This window comes from Benincasa hispida, chromosome 1 (assembly GCF_009727055.1).
Source record: "Benincasa hispida cultivar B227 chromosome 1, ASM972705v1, whole genome shotgun sequence".
Lineage (NCBI taxonomy): Eukaryota > Viridiplantae > Streptophyta > Magnoliopsida > Cucurbitales > Cucurbitaceae > Benincasa > Benincasa hispida.
In genome coordinates, this window is record NC_052349.1 from 5,532,935 (window position 1) to 5,557,399 (window position 24,465).

At 37.5% G+C, this 24,465-nt stretch overlaps 1 protein-coding gene across 2 annotated transcripts in view; it reads left to right on the forward strand.

The window, feature by feature from the left end:
- The first annotated feature begins 756 nt into the window (after positions 1 to 756).
- The window catches only part of LOC120082047 (BEACH domain-containing protein C2), a 40,015-nt gene continuing 16,306 nt past the window's right edge, over positions 757 to 24,465 (forward strand). Inside the window, exons 1-17 of one of the 2 annotated variants that reach the window (XM_039037274.1) lie at positions 757 to 1,096; positions 2,002 to 4,086; positions 4,569 to 5,356; positions 6,550 to 7,266; positions 7,893 to 8,027; positions 9,543 to 9,647; positions 9,831 to 9,944; positions 10,103 to 10,179; positions 10,997 to 11,078; positions 11,427 to 11,759; positions 12,320 to 12,882; positions 13,406 to 13,490; positions 13,677 to 13,871; positions 16,675 to 17,220; positions 17,303 to 17,446; positions 17,590 to 18,069; positions 24,077 to 24,213. In XM_039037274.1, the coding sequence (XP_038893202.1) occupies positions 2,061 to 4,086; positions 4,569 to 5,356; positions 6,550 to 7,266; positions 7,893 to 8,027; positions 9,543 to 9,647; positions 9,831 to 9,944; positions 10,103 to 10,179; positions 10,997 to 11,078; positions 11,427 to 11,759; positions 12,320 to 12,882; positions 13,406 to 13,490; positions 13,677 to 13,871; positions 16,675 to 17,220; positions 17,303 to 17,446; positions 17,590 to 18,069; positions 24,077 to 24,213 (6,527 nt within the window). In that variant the 5' untranslated portion in view covers positions 757 to 1,096; positions 2,002 to 2,060. The remainder of the gene's footprint in view (positions 1,097 to 2,001; positions 4,087 to 4,568; positions 5,357 to 6,549; positions 7,267 to 7,892; positions 8,028 to 9,542; positions 9,648 to 9,830; positions 9,945 to 10,102; positions 10,180 to 10,996; positions 11,079 to 11,426; positions 11,760 to 12,319; positions 12,883 to 13,405; positions 13,491 to 13,676; positions 13,872 to 16,674; positions 17,221 to 17,302; positions 17,447 to 17,589; positions 18,070 to 24,076; positions 24,214 to 24,465) is intronic. The other variant, XM_039037265.1, reaches the window with a different exon arrangement.

The following is a 24,465-nucleotide window of genomic DNA, read 5'->3' on the forward strand; positions in this document are numbered from 1 at the left end:
TCAAAGTCGTGAGCTGAAATTCCCTTCTATGAACAAGAAAAACATTCACACATTTTGGTGAAGTAAAACAAAGAAACCGTGATCTTTATTACATAAAAATGGTTAAATTACAAATTAGTCACAAAAGTTGAATATTTTAAAAATATTGGCAGATGTATTGGACTTAAAATGAGAGTGCGTTTGATTCAAATTTTCAAGTATTTAATTTTGAAAATAAATTATTTTGAAAAAATTAAAGTATTTGATAATAACTCAAAACAGTTTTTGAAACACGTATTTTAAATATTTTTTATTAAAAAAATTTAATAAAAGATGTTTTTTTAAAAAAATATTTTTCTTATCTAATCCAAACAAACTTTAAATGAAAATAGTTCTATTAGATATAAATTTAGATTTATATATAATAAATTAATTGATTTTGAGAAAAATTAAAAGTTAAAGAGAAAAAGTAAGAGAAAAGAAGAAAAAAAAGAAAAAATAAAAAAAGAAAAAGAAAAGAAAAGAAGACGAAGGGAGTAAATCATGAAATTGTTAATATTTAACCAAAAATTAACAGAAAAAACCTTAAAAAGAAAAAAATTGCAAAAAACAGTGGAAACCGAGATTTAGAAAAGACAGAGTTTATGTTTTATATATATATATATATATATTTTTTTTTTTAAAAAAAGCGCACACCTCCCTGGCCTACGATATTAAAATAAAAATTGTTTCAATTTTGTATTTAAGCAAAAAAAATGTTTGGATTTTAATTTTTGACTTGGCAACAAATCCAACGGGCGGAGCCTCATAAAATAGCTCCGTAATCTTCCTTCCCTCTCGCGCTCAATTCGCATCCTTTCTCTCTCTTCCATCCCCGCTAATTTTCTCGACGACCTCTTTTCTCAATTTTCGCTTGGTCGGAGCTGCGAATCGAAGACGAAGATTTCCAGCCTGACTCCATAATCCGGCTTCACAATCAATTTTCGGTTCCATCTCCTTCTCTCTTGCAGCTTCATCTTCATTTCCCTGCATCAACAATGCCTGATTCACTCTGATTCTCTCGCATCCTTGCATTCCCTTGTTTTCCGCTTCATCTGTTTTGGATCCTTCATATCTCGTATGTATATTTTCTTTTTGTCAATTGATCAATGTGCTATGCATTTGTGGATGAATGGTGTGGCACCTGATTAAGCTTGATCTATTCACTATGGTTGTTTCGTTAAGGTCAATCTTAGAGAGAATTGATGTTTGGTGAATTTAGAAAATGGAATGTTTCAGGTGCTACTGGCATTTGTAACATACGTGCAGAGATCTTCTTGTGCATTCTTTTTGAAGCTAGATCTGCGACCCCATTTGGAGTAAAAGATTTCTTGATCGAGTCAAATTAAAACCACTAGCTTTCTGACCTGACATTCTACTTGGTTCTCAGAAAATTGAATTAGGTCGTATACAGAAAAACGATTGGAAATCATTTTCTTTTTCACGTAGTTTGCTTGCGATGGAAGCATCTTAAGTTCCACTAGCTGCATGGTGGCGTCTATCTTTTTCTATTTCCTCTCAACAGGAGTTCATTTTTCTGATCACGCTCAATAAAGGCGTCAATTTGTGTTTATTTTTTAGTCTGCCTCTCTGAAATTAGTCTCTGGGTTCTATCTTTTCGTGAAAATCTTACTAAGTATTCCGGGTTGGGTTTATTTTGACTGCCCTGCCTGATGTATGTTTAGATGAATTTCACGTGGAACATATATCTATATAACCTATTCTTCTTCAACTGCTATGCAACGATGATATTTACAAATTTTATTCTATCTAGATGTTTGTATTTGGTGAATTGCCATTGATGAAGCCTTTTCTTAAGAGATATCTTTGTTTCAAACCATTTTTAATTCAAAATATTATTTTCTTATGGTGATAATTACTTATTGAAAGGTCAAGTTAGAAGAGGGAACTCCATGGATTGAATAGTATATTTATCGAAGCAGATTTATTGTTGTACTAAGATAAACTATTTCTCTCTTGTAGATGGCGTTCGCTCTACATAAATGAATAAGTAATTTGCTGGATCTCTAAGACAGAGAAGCATGGATGAAGAAGAAGAAACTAAAAAAGCTGCTGAAAATTCCGAGAATGATTCAGACAATGAAGTTACTAGTGACACACAGAAGAGATCCCAGACATCTCAAGACCACACGAATATCGATAGGGATAAAGCCGATATAGTTAGTGACGGTCTAGTCTTGGGAGAGGTTAATACTGTGACTCCTGTTGAAGATGAAGACCAGTTCGAGCAGGTGTGTCTGAAAGACAAGGAGAAGACTGTTGATGAGTTCTCTGGCGGTCTTTTAGATTCAGAGAGATCTTCGAATTCTGAAGATGCAAGACTTTCTTCTGGTGCATTCCAAGAATCTTCCCAATATATTTCTGGAACATCTGGTGTGGAATCTGATGACTCTCCAGTTGGCCAACTACAATATGATAGCCATTCTTTTAGTCCAGGGGCTGATAAGAGACTGGGTCATTCTATTAAATCATCAAACTCACCAGCTAGTTTTGATTCTGGATATTCTCCTGTTGGATCACCACAAAAATTTAAACCAAAATCTGTAATGCCCAATGTGTCTCCAGAGTTGTTGCATTTGGTGGATTCTGCAATCATGGGGAAGCCTGAGAGTTTGGATAAATTGAAGAATGTTGTGAGTGGTAAGGAAACTTTTGGCAGCAGCAGCGAGGAAATGGAAAATGTAGCTTTTTCAGTAGTTGATTCTCTCCTTGCAACAATGGGCGGTGTTGAAAGCTTTGAAGAGGATGAAGAGAACAATCCTCCTAGCGTAATGCTAAATTCTCGTGCTGCCATAGTAGCTGGGGAGCTTATTCCTTGGCTTCCTTGTCTGGGTGATAATGAGATGATCATGTCCCCGAGGACTAGAATGGTCAGGGGACTGCTTGCTATTTTACAGGCTTGTACCAGGAACAGAGCAATGTGTTCTATGGCTGGTCTTCTGGGAGTACTTTTGAGGTCAGCTGAAACAATTTTTGTGCAGGATGTAGGTTCCTCAGACAAATTGAGTTGGGATGGAGCTCCTCTATGCTATTGCATTCAGTATTTGTCAGGGCATTCACTAAATGTATCAGACTTGCGTTCATGGTTTCAAATTATTACAAGGACACTTACCACCAAATGGGCAGCTAAATTGTTGCTTGCATTGGAGAAGGCATTGTGTGGAAAAGAGTCAAAGGGACCCGCAAGTACATTTGAGTTTGATGGTGAAAGTTCTGGTTTGCTTGGTCCAGGGGAAAGTCGTTGGCCCTTTTCAAATGGTTATGCCTTTGCCACATGGATTTATATTGAGTCGTTTGCAGACACGTTAAATACAGCTACTGCTGCTGCAGCAATTGCTGCAGCAGCAGCAGCCAAGTCTGGAAAATCATCTGCCATGTCGGCTGCAGCAGCTGCAAGTGCACTTGCTGGTGAAGGAACAGCACACATGCCTCGTCTTTTTAGTTTTCTATCTGCTGATAATCAAGGAATTGAGGCATATTTTCATGCACAGTTTTTGGTTGTTGAATGTGGCAGTGGAAAAGGAAGGAAGGCTTCATTACATTTTACTCATGCATTCAAGCCACAATGCTGGTACTTTATTGGTTTGGAGCATACTTGCAAGCAGGGGCTTATTGGAAAAATTGAGAGTGAGTTAAGGTTGTATATTGATGGGGCCTTATATGAAAGTCGACCTTTTGAGTTCCCTCGAATCTCCAAACCACTTGCATTTTGCTGCATTGGAACAAACCCACCTCCTACAATGGCTGGTTTACAGCGCCGTCGTCGCCAGTGCCCTTTGTTTGCTGAGATGGGGCCCATTTATATCTTCAAAGAATCAATTGGTGCAGAAAGGATGACACGCTTAGCATCTAGAGGAGGAGATGCGCTACCTTCTTTTGGTAATGGGGCTGGACTACCATGGCTTGCAACAAATGATTATGTGCATCACATGGCTGGAGAGAGTTCTCTTTTAGATGCAGATATTGCAGGATGCCTTCACCTTCTCTATCACCCGAGTTTGCTTAATGGTCGTTTTTGTCCAGATGCTTCACCCTTAGGTGCTGCAGGTTAGTGAATTTTCATGCCTTTGAGTGCGTTATCTTACAAATGACAGGCTACATATGGATCAGGAGGGCTGTGAAATGTATTAGTCAATATGTAGTTACATTAGATACTTATTGATCGTTTGGAGCATGGGTACTTAGAGTGAGTTTGACTTCCTAAGCATTAGCCATGTTTTGGGTGAGGGTTCTCTAATCAAAGTTTGACTTGAAAAATCCACGGGCATGAATTGCTAAGTCAAAATTTCCTAATCTAAAGCTCCCTAAACCGACACCTGAAACACAGTTTCCTAAATCCTATAGGCTTAAGATGTTGAGTCATGCCCCAAACAGCCCGTAAGTACCTATATTGATGCATGTGAGACAGATCTGATAATTTTTCACCTAGCTGACTTTCTAAAAACCTTAGAGACTTCTAAGCTTCTTTATGGAATGTTACATGATATTCCTTTTCATGTTGCTTAACTTACATTTCTTTCGTGATTTAGGCACACTAAGAAGACCCGCTGAGGTTCTTGGGCAAGTCCATGTTGCTACGAGAATGCGACCGGTGGAGGCTCTGTGGGCCTTAGCTTATGGAGGTTCTATGTCTTTACTTCCTCTGGTAGTAAGCCACGTGGATGAAACTAGCCTGCAACCTCAAGAAGGGAGCAATCCTCTTTCTTTTGCCACGGCTAATCTGGCAGCCCCAATATTCCGAATAATCTCAATGGCTGTTCAACACCCAAGGAATAATGAAGAATTCTCTCGTGTTAGAGGGCCCGAGATTCTTTCGAGAATTTTAAACTATCTCCTGCGGACTTTGTCCTCGCTTGATCCTGGAAAGCATGATGGAGTTGAAGATGAGGAACTTGTCGCTGCTATCGTCTCCCTATGTCAATCCCAAAAGAGCAATCACATACTTAAAGTGCAGCTTTTTAGCACCTTGTTATTGGATTTGAAAATATGGAGTTTATGCAACTATGGACTACAAAAAAAGCTTTTGTCATCACTCGCTGACATGGTTTTCACAGAGTCATCAGTAATGAGGGATGCCAATGCTATTCAAATGCTTCTTGATGGCTGCAGAAGATGTTACTGGACAATTTATGAAAAGGACTCTGTCAATACTTTTTCTTTAAATGAAGATCAACGCCCAGTAGGGGAAGTGAATGCGTTAGTTGATGAACTGTTAGTGGTAATTGAACTTCTAATAGTAGCAGCTCCTCCCTCGCTGGCTTCGGATGATGTTCGCTGTTTGCTTGGTTTCATGGTTGATTGTCCACAACCAAATCAGGTATACATACTTTATAAATTCTAAATCGGCACTTGAGAACATGAATGGATAATCTTTCTTCATTCTGCATTTCCTCCTCAGAGATTGGTATATAATCCGCTAGCTTTACCCTGCCAATCAATCTTAGACACCGAAATATCAGTAGTTTCTTGCCTGTATCTATCTATATATATATTGACCAAGAAACTCCGACTACAAATTTCTTGATCACATTTGCAACCCACAATTTATATTGACTTTCATCTAACTCACCTTTGGCAACTAGTGGAGATTCTGGAACTCCTGTGGGATTTATCAGAAAGTTTAAAAGTTTCCTAGAAACCTCCCTCTCCAGAAAAAATCTCGAACGCTTTTTCTGTCAGCAAATAGGAAAAAAAGACGAGAAGATAATATGTGAAGAGGAATTAAGTGATTTGAAAAGTTAACGCCATAAAACTTGTCCTATCTTTTCCTCCTCATGCATGATTTTATCACTAATGTGGAAACATTGAAATTTGAAAGACTCTTATGCTGATACGCTTCTCTATTTAATTTTCCTTTTAGAATATTTATGAGGTTTTTTGTAGTACACAATCTTCCTTGGTTGTCCTTATTGTCCCAGCTTTTCGTGAATCTCTTTTGATCGGCAAGGAGCCATTTCCTTTCCCCCCCTTAAATCCTTGTTATTGTTATTGACACAGTGATCTCATTCTCATCTGCAGCATCCAAAAGCCCATGGCTTACCAGCTTGTGTAATTGTATGCGTGAAATGCATTATTCCATTCCTCTGAGATGTGCTCCTTGTTGGGTGGCTTGTAGAGACGTAGACACACCTGTTTATATGTTGTTTTTGGTCTTGGAAATTTTGGGGAACATTATTTGACACATTCATAAATCAGGAGATGGTTTTTGGCATAAATTTTAAGCAAAACAGATCTGAATCTGGGATTAGGGATGGATGTTGATTTTTCAATTTGGTTGTTTGTTACTAATGATTACTTTCATTATTCTTGATATTAGCCAATTTAGAGAGCTCTTTTGATATCTCTTGTTGTCAGGCTGAGGGAGGATATCTAATTCGCTTTTATTGTTGACGCAATGTTTCTTGTTGAAAGAAGTGCCCTCCATTTACTGTGCTTTCTTGTTTTTGGTTCTTATACAGTAAAAAAATGATTTGAAAATTTCTAACTTCTTTCTAACTTGGCTCTTGCCAGGTTGCGAGAGTATTGCATTTAGTGTACAGGTTGGTGGTGCAGCCAAATACTTCTAGAGCTCATACTTTTGCGGAGGCTTTCATAGCATGTGGTGGAATAGAGACACTTCTTGTGCTCTTACAGCGGGAAGTCAAAGCTGGTGATGTCAGTGATCCGGAAGTTATGACAACTCATGAAACTTCATTTTTCCAGGAATCTGGTTTAGACAGTGGGGATGGAGTCTCTGAGAGAATCCTTGATGGTGATATAGGATCTGTAGAAGAAGAGAAACCAAATGTACCTGAGAAAGATTGGCAATTTGAATCAACTGAAATTGGTGGTGTGAGACGCTTTGGTGCTGCTTCCTCTGGTGTGAGAATTGAGAGGATGCTATCTATTTCTGAGAGTTCTTTTGTTAAGAGTTTAGGTGGTATAAGTCTTTCGATTACTGCTGACAATGCGAGAAATAACGTTTACAATGTGGACAAAAGGGATGGAATTGTTGTTGGGATCATTGGACTTGTAGGAGCTCTAGTAGCATCTGGCCATTTGAAATTTGATTCTTCTACTCCTTCAGATGCAACGACTAACATTTTGGGTAGCGGGCTTCCTGATGGCGGCAGTAGCATGTTTGATGATAAAGTTTCACTGCTACTTTATGCTCTTCAGAAGGCTTTCCAAGCAGCACCTAATAAGCTTATGACGAACAATGTGTACACAGCTTTGATGGGGGCATCGGTATATCATCTTGTTCTATGTCTAAATAATTCATACCTTCCTAATAAACTCCAAACAGTGTACTCAGTGAATGTGTGCTTTTGAGTGCAAGGCTGAGAAAAAGGTTCAACTGGAGTGGGGGATTTGATTCTTTCCTGTTTCTTTTAGGATAGGCTTATTTAGATCACCTAATTATTTTAGTATAGATTTTTTCTATGTCATGCATATGTACATTTCATCTCATGCCCCCTCATGGACTTTAATTCCATGTCTATTTAGGGTTGGATTCTTGTCCTAACATTATATTTTTCACCCGTTTCATTTCTACCTCTATTGAAAGTGTTTTTTTAATCTCCAGGAAAGAAAAAGTTATGTGAAATGAATTGTAAAACATTTGCATTTTCTGGTGGGTAAAGAATTAACGAGAAATCATATAAAGATAACGTATTGATATTTTGTGAATACCAAGTAGATGCAAAGAAATAAAAGTAATGTGTTATCATGCCTACGTCCCTTTTGGATTACCTTGTGTCCATGACTTTCCTTTCTTGAATGTGCATCTTCAAATATTTTATGATATTTTTATTTAATGATGTAACTTCTGAAATTATCGATTCATAATTGCTTCATTCCTTTTCTTTTTCCAGATTAATGCTTCTTCAACTGAAGATGGGCTAAACTTCTATGATTCTGGCCATCGCTTTGAACATCTACAACTTCTGTTGGTTCTTTTACGCTCACTTCCCTATGCATCCACGGCTTTCCAATCCCGAGCATTACAGGTATGCCTGATGATAATTCGGCGTTATGGTTATCTTCTCATTACATGCTGCAAACTCTGTTTATTAGGAACTATAACAAATATGATTTATTATTTTTTTGATTGTTCACCCTTCTAGAACTGGAAATACGTTTTGTAATTGGTTTTGGTCCTTGGATGGACGATAGCCTTTTCCGTCATTATGTTTTCTGTCATTATTCATTATACTACTAAATCTCTCATCCATAAAAAGGAAAAGGTATTGTGCAAGGAAATTATGAGTTGCAGAGATTTGGTGCTGCACTAGAATCTATCCATGCATATCAAGAGCTTTTCTTTTTCCTTCTTGGTTGGCTACAACGATTATTTTGTCACTGATGTAATGAAAAGTATTATAAATTGTGTTAGTTTGAATGAAATAGATTACAACTATACCAGTTGTTTGTTCACAATTAGTTAGGTTAAAAACAGTTGGCTGATTATTTAGTTACAGCAGTCAATCGATTAACAAAACTAACAACCAACTCAGCCTCTTGATAGCCAAGCAGAACTCAAATATACAACTAAGAGGAAAATGGTAACTTATGCATACAACTAAGAAGGGTCTGCATCAGTCATTTTGCACCTTACTCAGTAGTTGTTGTAGTTGTAGTTGTAGTTGTTATTGTTTTTGTTTTGTTTTGTTTTGTTTTTTTTTTAAATTGTTATTAATTTTTATGTTTAAAGAAAGGGAGAAGCCTAACATTTATGGAGGGAAAATGAAAGAATACATGAGAACTAAGAAAAAGGGTGCGGCAACCAACAAAAAAGATGGGTTACACAAGGTGACAAGGGAAACCCAAAAAGAGCCAAACTAAACTAAATAGACAAGGAAGGGCTATTTTTTGCTTTTTGAGAGATGTGCGATAGAATACACATGATTTAAAAGAGTTTCAGGTGTATCCAACTTGATGAAAATTTCAAGAGTTCCCTATACCCCTTATTCTAGAGACCTTCTACTACAGCCAAGAAAATTCCCATCTACTCTAGATCTTCGTATAGACTCTGATACATTTCCCATACGTCTCCTCCCATTAGTCACTGACTAGCCCCACTGAATGCACACGAGTTAAAAGAGTTTCAGGTGTGTGCAACTTGATGAAAATTTCAAGAGTTCCCTATTGCTCCTTATTCTAGACCTCCTACTACAGTCGAGAAAACTCCTATCTACTCAAGTTCTTCCTATGTACTCTCACAATACATCTTGCATACATCTCCCCCCCACCAGTTACTGATTAGCCTCACTGAATGCATCAAATTATCTATAAAGCAAGTTATTCCACCCCTTCTCCCAACACACGTTTCGTACTGTACACATCAATAATTGAGATCCATCAATGTGCTTATGTGGAGGCAATTAAACAATTTTAGATTTCTGATTTTCACTTATTGTTGATGTTGGTTTAAGTCATTCATCACTCCATATTTAATTGATTTATTGTTAACTTTTTATTGATTATCTGTTGTAGTTTCTGAACTTTTTGGTATATGATTCCAGGATCTTCTGTTTTTGGCTTGCAGTCATCCAGAAAACAGGAACAGTTTAACCAAAATGGAAGAATGGCCTGAGTGGATTCTGGAGATTTTGATTTCCAACTATGAGGTAATGTTATCTGATGTAAGTTTAGAATTTATAAATTTGACTGTGGTAGATGAATGGTCGAGTTACATGTATGCAATTATAAATCTGTATTTATGGGAATCTTGTACTACTGGTGCATTGGGAAGGCAATGAACATTCCTTTTATCATATTTCAGTTTTCATTTCTGGCTCATTCTTTTTTAGATGGGAGAGAGCAAAAATTCTCAGACTGCAAGTGTAGGAGACGTGGAAGACCTTATACATAATTTTCTGATCATCATGTTAGAGCATTCAATGCGGCAGAAGGATGGATGGAAGGTCAAATTTTATTTTCCCGTTCTTTCACATAAAACTGGTTCCATCTCATTTTATTTTGTGATCATATTACTTCCTCATCTCTAGTTTCTATCAGTCATATTTATTTTTGTTCTGTTACCACTTCCATTTTTCATTCTGTTACCACTTCCATTTTTCAGGATATTGAAGCTACAATTCATTGTGCAGAATGGCTCTCTATTGTGGGTGGTTCGAGTACAGGGGATCAACGAGTGAGGTACGGCATCTATCACAAACCCTTTTTCTTTTTTAACATTTAAAACACCTTTTCTGTTTCATAATAATAGCTTGATCATTGAATCCACTTCATTGGAAAACCTCTTTCTTAAAGAAAAGTGAATGGATTCAGATTCATTATTTTTCCAGATCTGTTGTACAGTCTACAATTCAGTTGTTGATAGTCACAGACTAACATCCAAAGTGCATTTTTGTGTCTGCAATTAGTAATTGACGATGCATTAGACAGTAGGAAGAGCACTAGATATGCCTTTCTACCTCGAGTTGATACAAAAGTTGAGCCCTAATATCATATCAATTAAACCATTGAAAATCTGTGAATCACATCAACGTGGTACCTTCTCTCTTTGATATCTCTCTAGAGCTGCAAATTGAAGTATGGTCACCTCTTGTCCTCTTTCTCACCTCTGCTACACACATGCATATATTAAAGAACTTGGTCACAAGCTTTCTCTTAAATGTCATTGTATTAGCTTGATGAAAGAGTGTTTGAAACCAATAGTTCTCTACGTGGAGGTTTTATTCAATTAGGAGCATGTTGTTTTTCTTCTACTTCACGTGTTTGCTTTACACAACTACTTTAATTTGCAGTGAAGAAAGTCCAGTAATCTGTTAAAATTTTCCCTTCCCCCACTTCCATACAATATTATTGTTGCTTTGACATTAGATGATTCTGCTTGCTATTTGGATTTTAGTGCATTTAATGTCTAGTAATAATCTTAGCTTGTTTCTGGAAAATTATTTATTGCAACTTTTATCTTTTTTCTTTTTGGGTACAAATTTCTTCTTGTTTAAAGACGTGAAGAATCATTGCCAATATTTAAAAGAAGACTATTGGGTGGTTTGCTGGACTTTTCTGGGAGGGAATTGCAGGCTCAGGTAGCTCTCTTTCTTGGAGATTTCCTCAGTTCAAAACATGCAATAATTCTGTTGTGGCAATACATTCATTCTTGTTATCTTCCGTGTTTTCATTATGGTATTAACTAAAGCTCTGCGAAGCTGAATTATAAAAATTATTTTAAATCAGAAGGAAAATGTAGAACTTCTGTTTATGCTTCATTTTATCTTCGCTTGGAGTTATTCCTTTGCATTTTAGCCTCCTTCTAATCTCTCACATCTGCTGAGTGTCTCAACTTGTTCAGTAGGAATATGGATAATTTTAGGCCATCTCTTACTTTCCTCTGTTCTTTTGTACTATGTAACTTAAATTTAGTTTATTATTGGCAGACTCAAGTTATTGCTGCAGCAGCTGCTGGTGTGGCAGCTGAGGGATTATCACCAACAGATGCTAAGGCTGAAGCAGAGAATGCTGCACAGCTTTCTGTATCTTTGGTGGAGAATGCAATTGTGATATTGATGCTCGTTGAGGATCATTTGCGGTCACAGAGCAAATTATCATGTGCTTCAAGTGTTGGAGATGGTTATACATCTCCTCTTTCGCTTGTGTCTCCACTGAATAACCGCTCAAATTCTTTGACCAGTGTTGGTGGCAGAGAGCCACAAGAACCTACCAGTATCCGTGGATCAATATCTAGTGAGCCTAGTGGACTACCTCTTGATGTATGTCAAAATTTCTTTATTAACTTTAAAGACAGACAGACATCAACATTGTCTTGTATTTACTGTCCTATTGTTTTGCCACTTTGAGATTTTTTCTTTTTTACTTTTTAACCCTCGTACCTTGTGGTTGGTAACCTTCACGCACACACAACACTAGAAAATCTTATATTCTAGAGTTGGATTTAAGGGTTAAGACAGTTTTCAATTTCGAGGTCAATGGTTAAAAAACGACCTTACTTGAATAGGATTAATTCTATAGGTTGTATAATTGTGTCTTTGAGTTCTAAGGTCAATGGTTCAAAGACTCTGTGGAACCATCTCTGGCGTTATTATTTAACAAGTTATTTACCACCAAACTTGTGGAATCTGATTCCACTACCCAAGTATTGAACTGCAAAAAGAGGGATCCCTCGATATGATGCTGTATTTTCTTGAGCACTGTTGACTTATCTAAGATAAGCTGGCTAATTTATGAAATGAATTATCTAATTTCTTCTTTTCACTGTTTCTTCCTTGTAGATAATGATTCTTTGAACTGATCTTAGTATTGTTTGAGTCAGGTCCTTGCTTCAATGGCTGATGCAAATGGGCAAATTTCTTCTGTGGTGATGGAGCGTCTCACTGCAGCAGCAGCAGCCGAGCCTTATGGATCTGTTTCATGTGCTTTTGTTTCTTATGGTAGCTATGCGACAGATTTAGCCGATGGTTGGAAGTATAGGAGTCGATTATGGTATGGTGTTGGTCTCCCTTCAAATAAGGCCCTCTTTGGTGGTGGAGGCAGTGGATGGGAATCTTGGGGGTATTTGGAAAAAGATAATAGTGGGAATTGGATCGAACTTCCTCTGATAAAGAAATCTGTGGCCATGCTCCAAGCTTTACTCTTGGATGAATCAGGACTTGGTGGTGGCCTTGGAATAGGTGGAGGATCAGGTACTGGAATGGGCGGCATGTCTGCACTTTACCAGTTGTTAGATAGTGACCAACCATTCTTATGCATGCTCCGAATGGTGCTTCTTTCAATGAGGGAGGATGATGATGGTGAAAATGGTATACTAATGAGAAATATAAGTATAGATGATGGAATTCCAGAAGGAAGAAAACCACGGTCAGCTTTACTTTGGAGGTATAAATCCTGAATATTTTGTTAGGACCATGTTGTTAAAATTTCAGCGTATGCAATTTAAATGTGAAATTTGAGATGGATTTTAGAAGATCAATATTTGGCATAAGTAACTTAATGTTGTCGTTGTTATTGTTATTTATTTATTATTACTTTTTTAATAATGCTAAAAATTCTCAACCCACTATTGTATGTCATTTAAAGGAAGGACAATCTGACAGTTCTCCCTTCTCTGATTGTTTTCAATTAGTGGTGACTTGTATAGCCTAAAATAGTTGGCATGAAGTTCTTGAGTCTCTTCTCTATTTAAAATATTGTCTCTTCTCCAGAAACATATGTCAGAATTACACTTATCCTCATCATTGCAGGGTTTTTTTATTTTTATTTTTTTTTATATATATAAATTTTAAATTGGATTTAAATTTTTATTTATATTTTTAAAATTTAAAACATATGTATGTGTGTATATATATCTAGTTCTTTTTCCTTCAGAATGATGAATCTGATAGTCATTGTTTGTGGCCAGTGTGCTTTCTCCTGTTCTTAACATGCCAATATCTGATTCCAAGAGGCAGAGAGTGTTGGTTGCTTCTTGTGTCCTCTATTCTGAGGTTAGTGATTAGAATAACTATTCCATGAGGTTCAGTTCTTGCTTTATCTTTATCTTTTGCTATATGTGGTTATTGTTGCTTGACCAAGTATTCGTCATGGCAATATTTGATTGCTTGGTTCTGCATCATTCTTCTTTGCAAATAGTTGCTCTATTACATTGCCTTGTTCAAATTTTTATCTTACAGGTTTGGCATTCAGTTGGCAAGGACAGAAAACCTCTTCGAAAACAGTACCTTGAGGCTATTTTACCACCGTTTGTTGCCATTTTGAGGAGGTGGCGGCCTTTATTGGCTGGAATTCATGAACTTGCCACCGCTGATGGTTTGAATCCTCTAACTGTTGATGACCGGGCATTGGCTGCTGATGCACTGCCAATAGAGGTATTCAGAACATTATTAGCAATAACAATATTAAAATGTGCTTAAAATTTTATGTTCCTTGTTTCTTTCAGAACAAAGAGAAATTATTTCAATGCAATGCTACCTATTATAACCTTATTTGAATAGGATTTGTTCTATAGGTTGTACATCTGTGTTCTTGAGTTCTAAAAATGCATTGCTACCTATTTCTTATCGAACATAAAAAGAACGTTTTTGCAATTTTCCTTCAGAAATGCCATTCTCTTTCGGAAGATGTAATTGTGGCCTTCAAGCTAGATGCTTCAATTGAACCATTTTGTTTCACGTGTTTAAAAAAAACTAGAGAATGCAAAGAACTAGACTGTTCTCTCGTGGAATATGCTCCCTTGCCTCTGGTCCTTGTAACATTTTCATAAGCTTTTTAAGGAAAAATTGTTCCATTATCTGTGCATTTGGGTGCCAAGGTTTTCTTATATTCACGTGTTCCATTAATTAATAAATACATGTGTTATTAATCTTTATGCTCCACATATGTTATATATAACAGGGGCAAATATGGCTTCTTTTAGAAACATATATTTTGTTAAAAAACATGGAACTGCAAGATGGAGAAAATTCTGGATGGTTATCTGTGTAAGAATTGGTGAAGGCATCTGAAACCTAAACTACACTTAGTGTTGAGAATGAATGTTAAAGTAATCCTTTTAGGAAAGTTAGATATAATTTAGGAGTTAATTACATCAACTCACCATTTTGTTAGATTTTCTTCTTTGTATCTTATGTGTTGTAACCTTCAGTTGGAATTTGATGCAGAAATATTAAAAATCTATACCTTTAGTTGGCAAGTACCTGGATCTTCAGAATGTATTCATTGCTCAGAACATAGATATAGCAATATACACAAACTTTCTTTATTCTGATTTCTTTTCTCCCTCGATTATCTCTTGGTAATGATAATGATAGAGCAGGAAAAGCTTATTAGATGGGCTAGTTTGGTTGGTTGGGAGGTTGGTTCTTTTCCTTCGTCCTATCTTGGTCTCCCCCTTGGAGGTAATCCAAGAGTTATCTCGTTTTGGGATCCCCCTTGCAGAAGATGAGGAAGAGATTAGGTTCGTGGAAGAAGAGGTTTTTCTCCAAAGCAGAGAGATTGACGCTTACTAAATCAGTTTTTGAGTGGTATCCTCATTTATTACTTTTCGCTTTTCGATGCCCTTGCTTCTGTTTGCAAGAGCATTGAGAAACTTATGAGAGTCTTCCTCTGGGAATAGGTGAGGGAAGGGAGGTGGTCTCATTTGGTTAGCTGGGTTGTTCTGGAAAAGCCCCTCAATCAGGGAGGATTAGAGGTTGGGAATTTAAGGTTATGCAACAAAGCTTTGTTGGCTAAGTGGCTTTGGTCTTTTTCCCTTGAACCTGAATCCTTGTTGGCATAAGATTATTGAGAGTAAGTACGGTCCCCATCCCTATGAGTGGGTGGTGAAAGGGGTTAAAGGCACACACCAAAATCTTTGAAACGTTATTTCTTCTCAACTCCCTTCCTTTGCCCATCATGTTTTTTGTGAGGCGGGAGATGGTAAGAAAACATATTTTGCGAAGTTATTTGGGTAGGGGATAGACCTCTCTTTTCTATGTTTTCTCGTCTATATAAGTTGTCCTCCAAGAAAAATTATTAGGTCTTTGACTTTATGGTCTGGTCAGGAAATTCGGTTTCTTTCTCTTTTGGTTTCCGTTGGTCTTTGTCCAATAGGGAAACGACGGAGGTGACCTCCTCTCTTCTCTCCTCGCTTGAGGGTTTTGATTTTAGGCTTGGGAGAAAGGATGTTCGTGTTTGGAATTCCTCCCCCATGGGGGGATTTTTAGGTTGTTATTGGTTCCTTCTCTCGCTGTAGAGTCGGTTTTTGATGCTTTATGGAGGATTAAAGATTTCTAAGAAAGTTAAGTTATTTTCTTGGCAAGTTTTGCTTGATCGTGTGAACATGATGGATAAGCTTTTGAGAAAGGTTCCTTCGTTAATGGGTCCTTTCTGTTGCATCTTTTGTCGGAAGGTGGAGGAAAACTTGGATCACCTTGTCTGGGAGTGTCAATTTGCAAGATCTGTATGGAATGACTTCTTTTAGGAGTTCAATTTTTCTCTTGCTTGTCATACGATCGTGGAGTTCCTCCTTCATCCGCCTTTCAAAGAGAAAGACTGTTTTCTTTTGTTCGTTGGGGTATGTGCTTTATTGTGGGATCTTTGGGGGGAAAGGAACTACCGAGTGTTTCGTGATGTGGAGCAAGACTCTACTGAGGTTTGGTCTCTGGTGAGGTTTCATGTTTCTCTTTGGACTTCGGTTTTGAAGACTTTTTACAATTATTCCCTAGACAATATCTTGATTAGTTGGAAACCCTTTCTCTAGGAGGGTTTTTGTGAGCTTGATTTTTTGTATGCTCATGTATTCTTTCATTTTTTTTCTTAATGAAAGCAGTTGGTTCTATAAAAAACAATATTAAATGGTTGTTTGTTTGTGTCTTCAGTCTCATCATTCTTTTGATTGACATCATTCTTTGCTATACTTGACACGTGTAAGAGAGTATCTTCCTCCTTCCATATATCAACATGTTTGATTATTTCATTCTTATCATTACTTTTCTCTTCCCCACTCAGGAGATGGCATCAAGAACTCTTATTATTTTTACCGTTATTGTTGTTTGATTTTTTTCCTTAGTGTTTACTAAATGAGATTTCGTTGTAAATAGGGATTCAACAAGAGCATATCTTTGGCTTTTCATGGAGTTTATTCTGGTTTGATATCACTTTATGTTGTAATAATCTCATTTCATCTGTCAGGCTGCTCTTGCGATGATCGCTCCAGCATGGGCTGCTGCATTTGCATCACCACCAGCGGCTATGGCATTAGCAATGATTGCTGCTGGTGCCTCTGGTGGGGAAACTACAGCTCCTGCCACAACATCACAACTAAGGCGAGATAGTTCCTTGCTTGAGAGGAAAACAACTAGGCTCCATACATTTTCCAGCTTTCAAAAACCTTTGGAGGTGCCTAACAGAGCACCATCTTTACCAAAGGACAAGGCTGCTGCAAAAGCAGCTGCCTTGGCAGCTGCACGTGATTTGGAGCGTAATGCAAAGATTGGTTCAGGAAGGGGTCTCAGTGCTGTGGCCATGGCCACATCAGCACAGAGGAGAAATACTAGTGACGGGGAACGTGTAAAGCGATGGAATAATTCGGAAGCTATGGCAGTTGCCTGGATGGAATGTCTGCAACCATTTGACACGAAATCAGTTTACGGGAAGGATTTCAATGCTTTATCTTATAAATTCATTGCTGTCCTTGTAGCAAGTTTTGCCTTAGCAAGGAACATCCAGCGATCTGAGGTCAGTATCATCTCTCTTTCTCTCTTCCTCTCTCTGGTTTTGCCTGTGTTTAATGGCTTTGTTTATGTTTCCGACACTCCAGGTTGATAGGCGAGCCCAAGTTGAGGTTATTGATCATCATCGCATGTACAAAGGAATTCGTGCGTGGAGAAAATTAGTGCATTACTTGATAGAAATGAGATGTCTCTTTGGTCCGATTGGGGAACATTTTTCCAAACCTTCACGTGTATGTTATGAAATGTTGTCCCAAGTGAAGATTAATATTTTACATTTTACTGCATTCATACTGATTTAAGGGACTGTTCTTGTTTCTTAGCTACGATTTGTCTGAACTGCATTTGTCACTGATGCGTGAATATCAATTTTTAGGTTTTCTGGAAGCTAGATTTGATGGAAAGTTCTTCCAGGATGAGACGATGTTTGAGGAGGAATTACAGAGGGTCTGATCATTGTGGTGCTGCTGCCAATTATGAGGATCAAACTGACTTGAAGAAAAATGGGGAGGAGGCATTGAGCTCATCAAATGCCTCTATATTAGCGGCAGATGCAATAGCTATAGAGGCAGTGAACGATGAAGATGAACAAATGGAAATTGATAGTTTAGATGGTAGGACTGATGATGTAGAACAAAGTGTTGAGGATCACTCAAAGTTGACTGAACCATCTGAACAGAACCTCCAGGCATCTGCAGAGTCTAGTAGTACACAACTTGTCAATGAGCAAGAGTTAATTCAGGGTTCATCACCAGTGGCGCCTGGTTATGTTCCTAGTGAGCTTGATGAAAGAATTATTCTTGAGCTTCCTTCAACAATGGTCCGGCCACTAAGGGTCATACAAGGAACCTTCCAAGTAAGTTCATTGTTTCAAACTTTGAAGTCTTATGGCCTCATTTCTTTCACAATTTACGGGAAGTTGTTACCATAGGCATATAAACACTGTGTTTGAGCTTGGGTAATAATTATCCTTGATTAAGAAGATGGCGCTTTAATTATTCTACTAGAAAGTGAGTTTTTAGTTCAAGGAGTTGAGTAGTAAACAGGAGAGAAATGTAGGCTAATTAATTTTAATTCTTACTTCATATTAATTTTATTAGTTAGTTGATTATTTAATGTCAACATTTGAACAAAGTAATGCTAATACATTATTTTCTAGTAATTAACTTAAAGTTGAGAGCTTCATTTGGATTGTGGCAAAGAAAAGAATGTTTGGTTGTGTAGTTAATTGGGGATTCATGACTTACCATTGGAAAAGATGGTGCTCGAGTTGGGAACGTGAAGTGGAGGCATGATGCATTGCTTGTGAAGTGGCTTCGGTGGTTTCCCTAAGAAAAATGGGAACTTTGGTTTAATATTATTGTTAGTTACCGCGTGGAGAAGCTTGGCTGGTTCACTAAACAAAGAAAATCTAGAAGTTTCTGCAACTTGTGGTAGACTGTTTGAAACCTTCAAGTTCTGGGAGACTATTTCAAAGCTTTCTCACATTTTTGTTGCCTTCTCAATTATATTGTTGGAAATGGGGAGAGAAATTTTCATTATCTTAATGAAAATTACATTTCCTTTTCAATAAAAAGTGGGGAGAGAACATTATTTTGGAATGACAAATGGCTAAGAATGTACTCCTCAACTTCTCAAAATCTCAGACCCAACTTTTCCTTCTGTGCAAGGCTCCTCCTTCATTGAGTCTCTCAATCCAAGAAGACTCTCACAAGGATTTGATGAAGTTTCAGTCGTTAGTGTTAGCAGTGAAGATTTAGAAAATGAGGAACATGATCTCAACCACAAGGATGATGAAGACCAAGTTGGAGCCAATATGAACTTCAATCTTCTATTTTACAGTGATGAAGATCAGGAGACAGAGGCATTAAAAGTCCCTATTCCAGCCCCCCAACCTCTTCTGCCTAACCTCAAGAGCTCAACTCCTCCTTGGAAATTTGTGACATCGTCCTGGTTTAATCAGGACTGGAACTCTGCCGCTTCTACAATTTTTTGCTTTAAGAGTTTCAAATGAAGATCATCTCATGGAATACTAGGGGTCTTGGTGATAAAACAAAAAGATTGAAGAGATTCCTGAAAAAAGTAAATCCGGACATTGTTTTGCTACAAGAATCGAAAAAGGATAGCTTCGACCTTCCATTCATAAAAAGCTTATGGAGCTCAAAGGATGTGTGTTGGGCTTTCGTGGAATTGCAAGGCAGATCAGGAGGCATTCTGACACTGTGGGATGAAAGCAAGATATCAGTCTCTGAGATTGTTAAGGCAGAATTCTCATTAACAATAAAATGCCATACCATTTGCAAGAAAGTGTGTTGGATAACCAATGTTTATGGTCCAAACAACCATAGAGAAAGAGAGAGATTGTGGTCTGAATTAACATCCCTAGCTGAAAGTTGTGAAGAATCTTGGTGTCTTGGTGGGGATTTTAATTGCATCCGAAGAAGACAAGAAAGATATCCAATGGGGAGAGCAACTAGAGAAATCAGACACTTTAACCACTTCATTAGAAATTCAAACTTACTTGAAATTCCAATGTCAAATGGAAGATACTCTTGGTCACGAGAAGGTGAATTAATATCAAGATCGCTTATAGACAGATTCTTCATTTCAAACAAATGGGTTGATTTTTTTGAAAACTCGAGAGTATCAAGACAAGTTCGGCCAATTTTTGACCACTTTCCACTCTTGTTTGAAGCTGGAGCTTTCGAATGGGGACCTTCTCCATTTAGATTTTGTAATAGTTGGTTACTTAACAAGGGTTGTAGAATAATTGAAAGATCCTTAAACATAGAAAGTCAACAAGGGTGGGCTGGTTTTGTATTCTCAGCCAGATTAAGAAGACTGAAGCAGGCCCTAAAAAGATGGTTAATGGAAGAAGTAAAATGACAGAAAGCTAATGAAGATGCACTTTTGGAAGAAATAAGAAGACGAGATATGATTGTGGAAAGTCAAGAAGTTTTTTCAATAGAGGAAGATTTAAGAATCTCGTTAAAAGCAGACTTAATATCTCTGTATCAAACAGAGGAAAGAGATCTTATACAAAAAAGTAAGCTGGAATGGCTGCAATTGGGGGATGAAAATACAACTTTTTTCCATCGCTTCCTTGCAGCCAAAAAAAGAAAAAGTTTAATTATCGAGCTGATTAATGATCAAGGAGATTCAACAAAGTCCTTCAGAGAAGTAGAAGCCTTAATCTTGGGATTCTATGGCAGTCTTTACTCTAAAAGCCAGGGCTCTCATTCACTTCCTCAGAATTTGGAATGGCCAAGGGTTTCTACTGAACAAAATGGTCAGTTGGTTTCCAGTTTTAACCTAGCAGAAATTAAGGAAGTAGTAAAGACGTTGGGAAGAAACAAAGCACCAGGTCCGGATGGCTTTACCATAGAATTTATACTAAAATTTTGGAATTTATTAAAAGACAATCTGAAGGGCATTTTCGATGAGTTTTATCACAATGAAAAGTTCAATTCATATGTCAAAGAAAACTTCATTTGCCTAATCCAAAAGAAGGCAGAGGCAGTCTCAGTGAAAGATTTCAGACCTATAAGATTATCTACTATAGTCTATAAGATTATAGCCAAAGTTTTTGCGGAAAGACTTAAAAAAATCATGCCTAGCCTAATAAGCCCAACTCAAAGTGCATTCATTGAAGGTAGGTAAATCCTTAACCCGATTCTAATAGCAAACGAGACAGTAGAAGATTACAGAAGCAAGAAGAGGAAAGGATGGATTCTGAAACTCGATCTTGAAAAAGCCTTTGACAGAGTGGATTGGGAGTTTCTTGAAAAAAACCCTCCATGGAAGAAACTTCCACCCCAAATGGATTTCTTGGATTATGGGTTGTATTTCTAATCCAATGTTCTCCATCTTCATAAATGGAAGACCAAGAGGTAGAATTAAAGCCACAAGGGGAATTAGACAAGGGGATTTCCTCTCTCCCTTTCTTTTCCTTTTGGTTAGTGATTTGTTAAGTGTGTTGGTTGATAGAACCCGGGAAAAAGGTTTGTTTGAAGGCTTTGTGGTTGGAAAAGACAAAGTTCAGATCTCCATTCTTCAATTCGCCGATGATACTTTGCTATTTTGTAAGTATGAGGACGACATGCTAGATACTCTTAGAAAAACCATTGCACTTTTTGAGTGGTGTTCCGGACAGAAGGTTAATTGGGAAAAATCTGCCATTTGTGGGATTAATATTGAAGACTTCAAGTTGAGGGCAGTAGCTTCAAGGCTGAATTGTCAACTAGCACACCTTCCTTTCTTATATTTGGGCCTTCCACTTGGGGGACATCCAAAAAAAGTGGAATTTTGGCAGCCGGTTATTGATAAGGTGCATAAGAAACTTGACAAGTGGAGAAGATACAATTTATCAAGGGGAGGAAGAGCTACCCTTTGCAAATCAGTCCTTTCTAATCTACCAATCTACTACATGTCCTCTTTTTTGATGCTTGAAAAAGTGATTTCAACTTTAGAAAGGACCATAAGAAACTTCTTCTGGGAAGGTCATAAAGGTGGAAAGATAAACCACCTTTCGAAATGGGAGCTTGTATCTAAAAAACAAGAAGATGGGGGACTTGGGCTAAGAGGGCTGAAGGCTAGAAACATGGCCCTTTTAGCCAACTGGGGCTGGCGGTTTATGCAAGAACAAACCTCCTTGTGGAGTCAAGTTATCACAAGTATTCATGGCAGCAGCCTCTTTGGTTGGCACACATCCGGTAATGTCATTGTAGTCTTCGCAGTCCTTGGATCAGTATTTCAAGAACATGGATGGAAGTTGAGGTTTTGGCAGCCTTTAAATTGGGGAATGGAAACAGAATTGTATTTTGGCAAGACCCTTGGCTGGAATATTCTCCTCTAAAAGACAAATTCTCTACTTTGTTTGGTTTAACCACCAACCCCAACGGTTCAGTCTCAAACCATTGGGACGTTCACACTTCCTCATGGTCCATCAACTTCAGAAGATTCTTAAAGGAAGAAGAGATTCTAGAGTTCCAAAATTTATTAACTTTGGTGGTCTAGAAAGAAGTCAACATTAGACAAGATACTCGCATTTGGTCCTTAGAAGCTAATGGCTCCTTCTCAGTTAAATTACTGGTAAATCACCTCGCCTTGGCCTCTCCACTCTCAGCTAGCCTTCAAAAAGCTCTTTGGAAGTCCAACAGCCGTAGGCGAGTTAATATAACATTATGGATGGAAGCTGCCTTTCGGAGCTCTTAATTGCTCCTCTGTGCTACAACGGAAGCTGCCTTCACTTTATATCTCCCCCAATTGGTGTGCCCTCTGCAAATCAGCCGAGGAAGACCTTCAACACCTCTTCTTCGATTGTAATTTTGCCACTAATTGCTGGAGAGCACTTTTCAACTGCTTCACCACTTCTTGGGTCTTCGACAGCTCCTTCAAAAGCAACGTACAGCAACTACTTTCTGGGCCATCTCTCAAGAAAAGCTCAAATTTACTATAGATTAATGGAACAAAAGCAGTGTTGGTTGAGGTTTTGGTTTGAAAGGAACCAAAGAGTGTTCAATGATAAGGAAACTCCTTGGTTTGCTCGGTTTGAGGCGGCAAAGCTCAATGCTTCTCTTTGGTGTTCCCTTTCTAAATGTTTCGAAGCTTACTCCCTACAAGATATAAGTTTAAACTGGCAGGCTTTCATTCAACTGGAAAACTAGCCGACGGCTCTTCTATTTTGGGTGTTCAAAATTGCAGTATTTTTATTGTTGTCACTTTTGTTGTATTTGTTGTCTTTGTTATGTTCTTGGAATTTCGTAGCTTCAGCTTGTGAAGCCTCTGATTGTTCTTGTTTCATAGTTGTTAACCTTATTGTTAGTTTTATAAGGTTCCCTCAGTAATGTTGGATATGATGAGGACGCTATGGGGGTGTCAACCTAGTTGAGTTGCCCGGGTGCGCCTGCTGATCCTTTGGTTTTGGTTTTGATATTTGTATTTGCCTTTATTTTTAAGTACACATCTCCTGTACTATCTTTTAATGAATAATAAAGGCCGTTTTCCTTTAAAAAAAAAGAGAATACAACCTCTTGTGCACTCTTTTCGTAAAATCTGTGTAAGTCAAGAGAGAAGTTTTGGCATTTAGGATGAGAATCCAGCTAATTTAATACATTTCATATGGGCATAGAGATTATTTTCTAATTTTTTCGGGGGCTTTTTGTTTAGTTTAAGCCTCATGGAGAAATAAAATATAATGGGGAAGGGGTGTCAAATTTATAAGAAATTACCAACCCAACTGGTCAGGGCATATGTTTTTTATCGAAGGGTCATAGGTTTGGATCTCCCACGCAAATTGCTGTTGAACTCCCAAAATATAACATTTGCTAGGCAAGGTCTTCCATGGTTAACAATGAGAAAGAGTAGAACACGGCTGAATACTTGATGGTAGAGTTTTGCTGAGAAGAAAAGAATTAAATTCAAATCCTCACTATATATTAAATTTATTTCAAGATGAATAAAATTTCATCAAGAACTTTAAAGCTACAGTTCATCTCATAATCAGAAAACCTAATATGAGGTTGAAGGTTTATTTACTCTATCGAGAATGAGATCTTATCTTGGAGTTTAAGGAGGCCAATGAAAATTTTGTTATTAGGTTTGGTGGTCGCACGAGCCAAATTGACATGCCCCATCTGACACACTCGGACATTCCTAACTTAATTTCTTAGAATTTTTCTACAAAATGATTTCTCCTTTAGTTTGTTAAACTCACACGTCCTTTTTTTTTTGTCGATGATAAACATGGATTCTTCATTTGATAGATGGTATGAATAATGAACTTAAAAGTTATCATTGTTCTATATTGTAACTTACAATTTCTCCATTCTTGTTTAAACTTAAGGACATTTAATGTTTTCCAGGTCACAACAAGGAGAATCAATTTTATAGTTGACAGCAGTGATCTCAACACAACAATGGATTCCAGCTGTAAACCAAAAGACCAGGAAAAGGACAGGACCTGGATGATGTCTTCCCTCCATCAGATTCATAGTCGAAGGTGAAGTCAGGACAGTCTTATCATACTCTATATTTAGTTTCCATCTCCTTTGATATGAATTTCTTTAAGCAATTCTTTGATATAGAAACTCTTTTAAGTTTTAGGTAAAAATTACAAAATTTCTCCGAACTATTTTGGTTGGTAAAGTCTAGTCCTTCAATTCTTAACTTGATCAATTATTTGTCATTTCATCTGTATCATTAAATTCTCAGCTCTTTCATTAAATTTACAATCTTTATTCCCAAACCATTA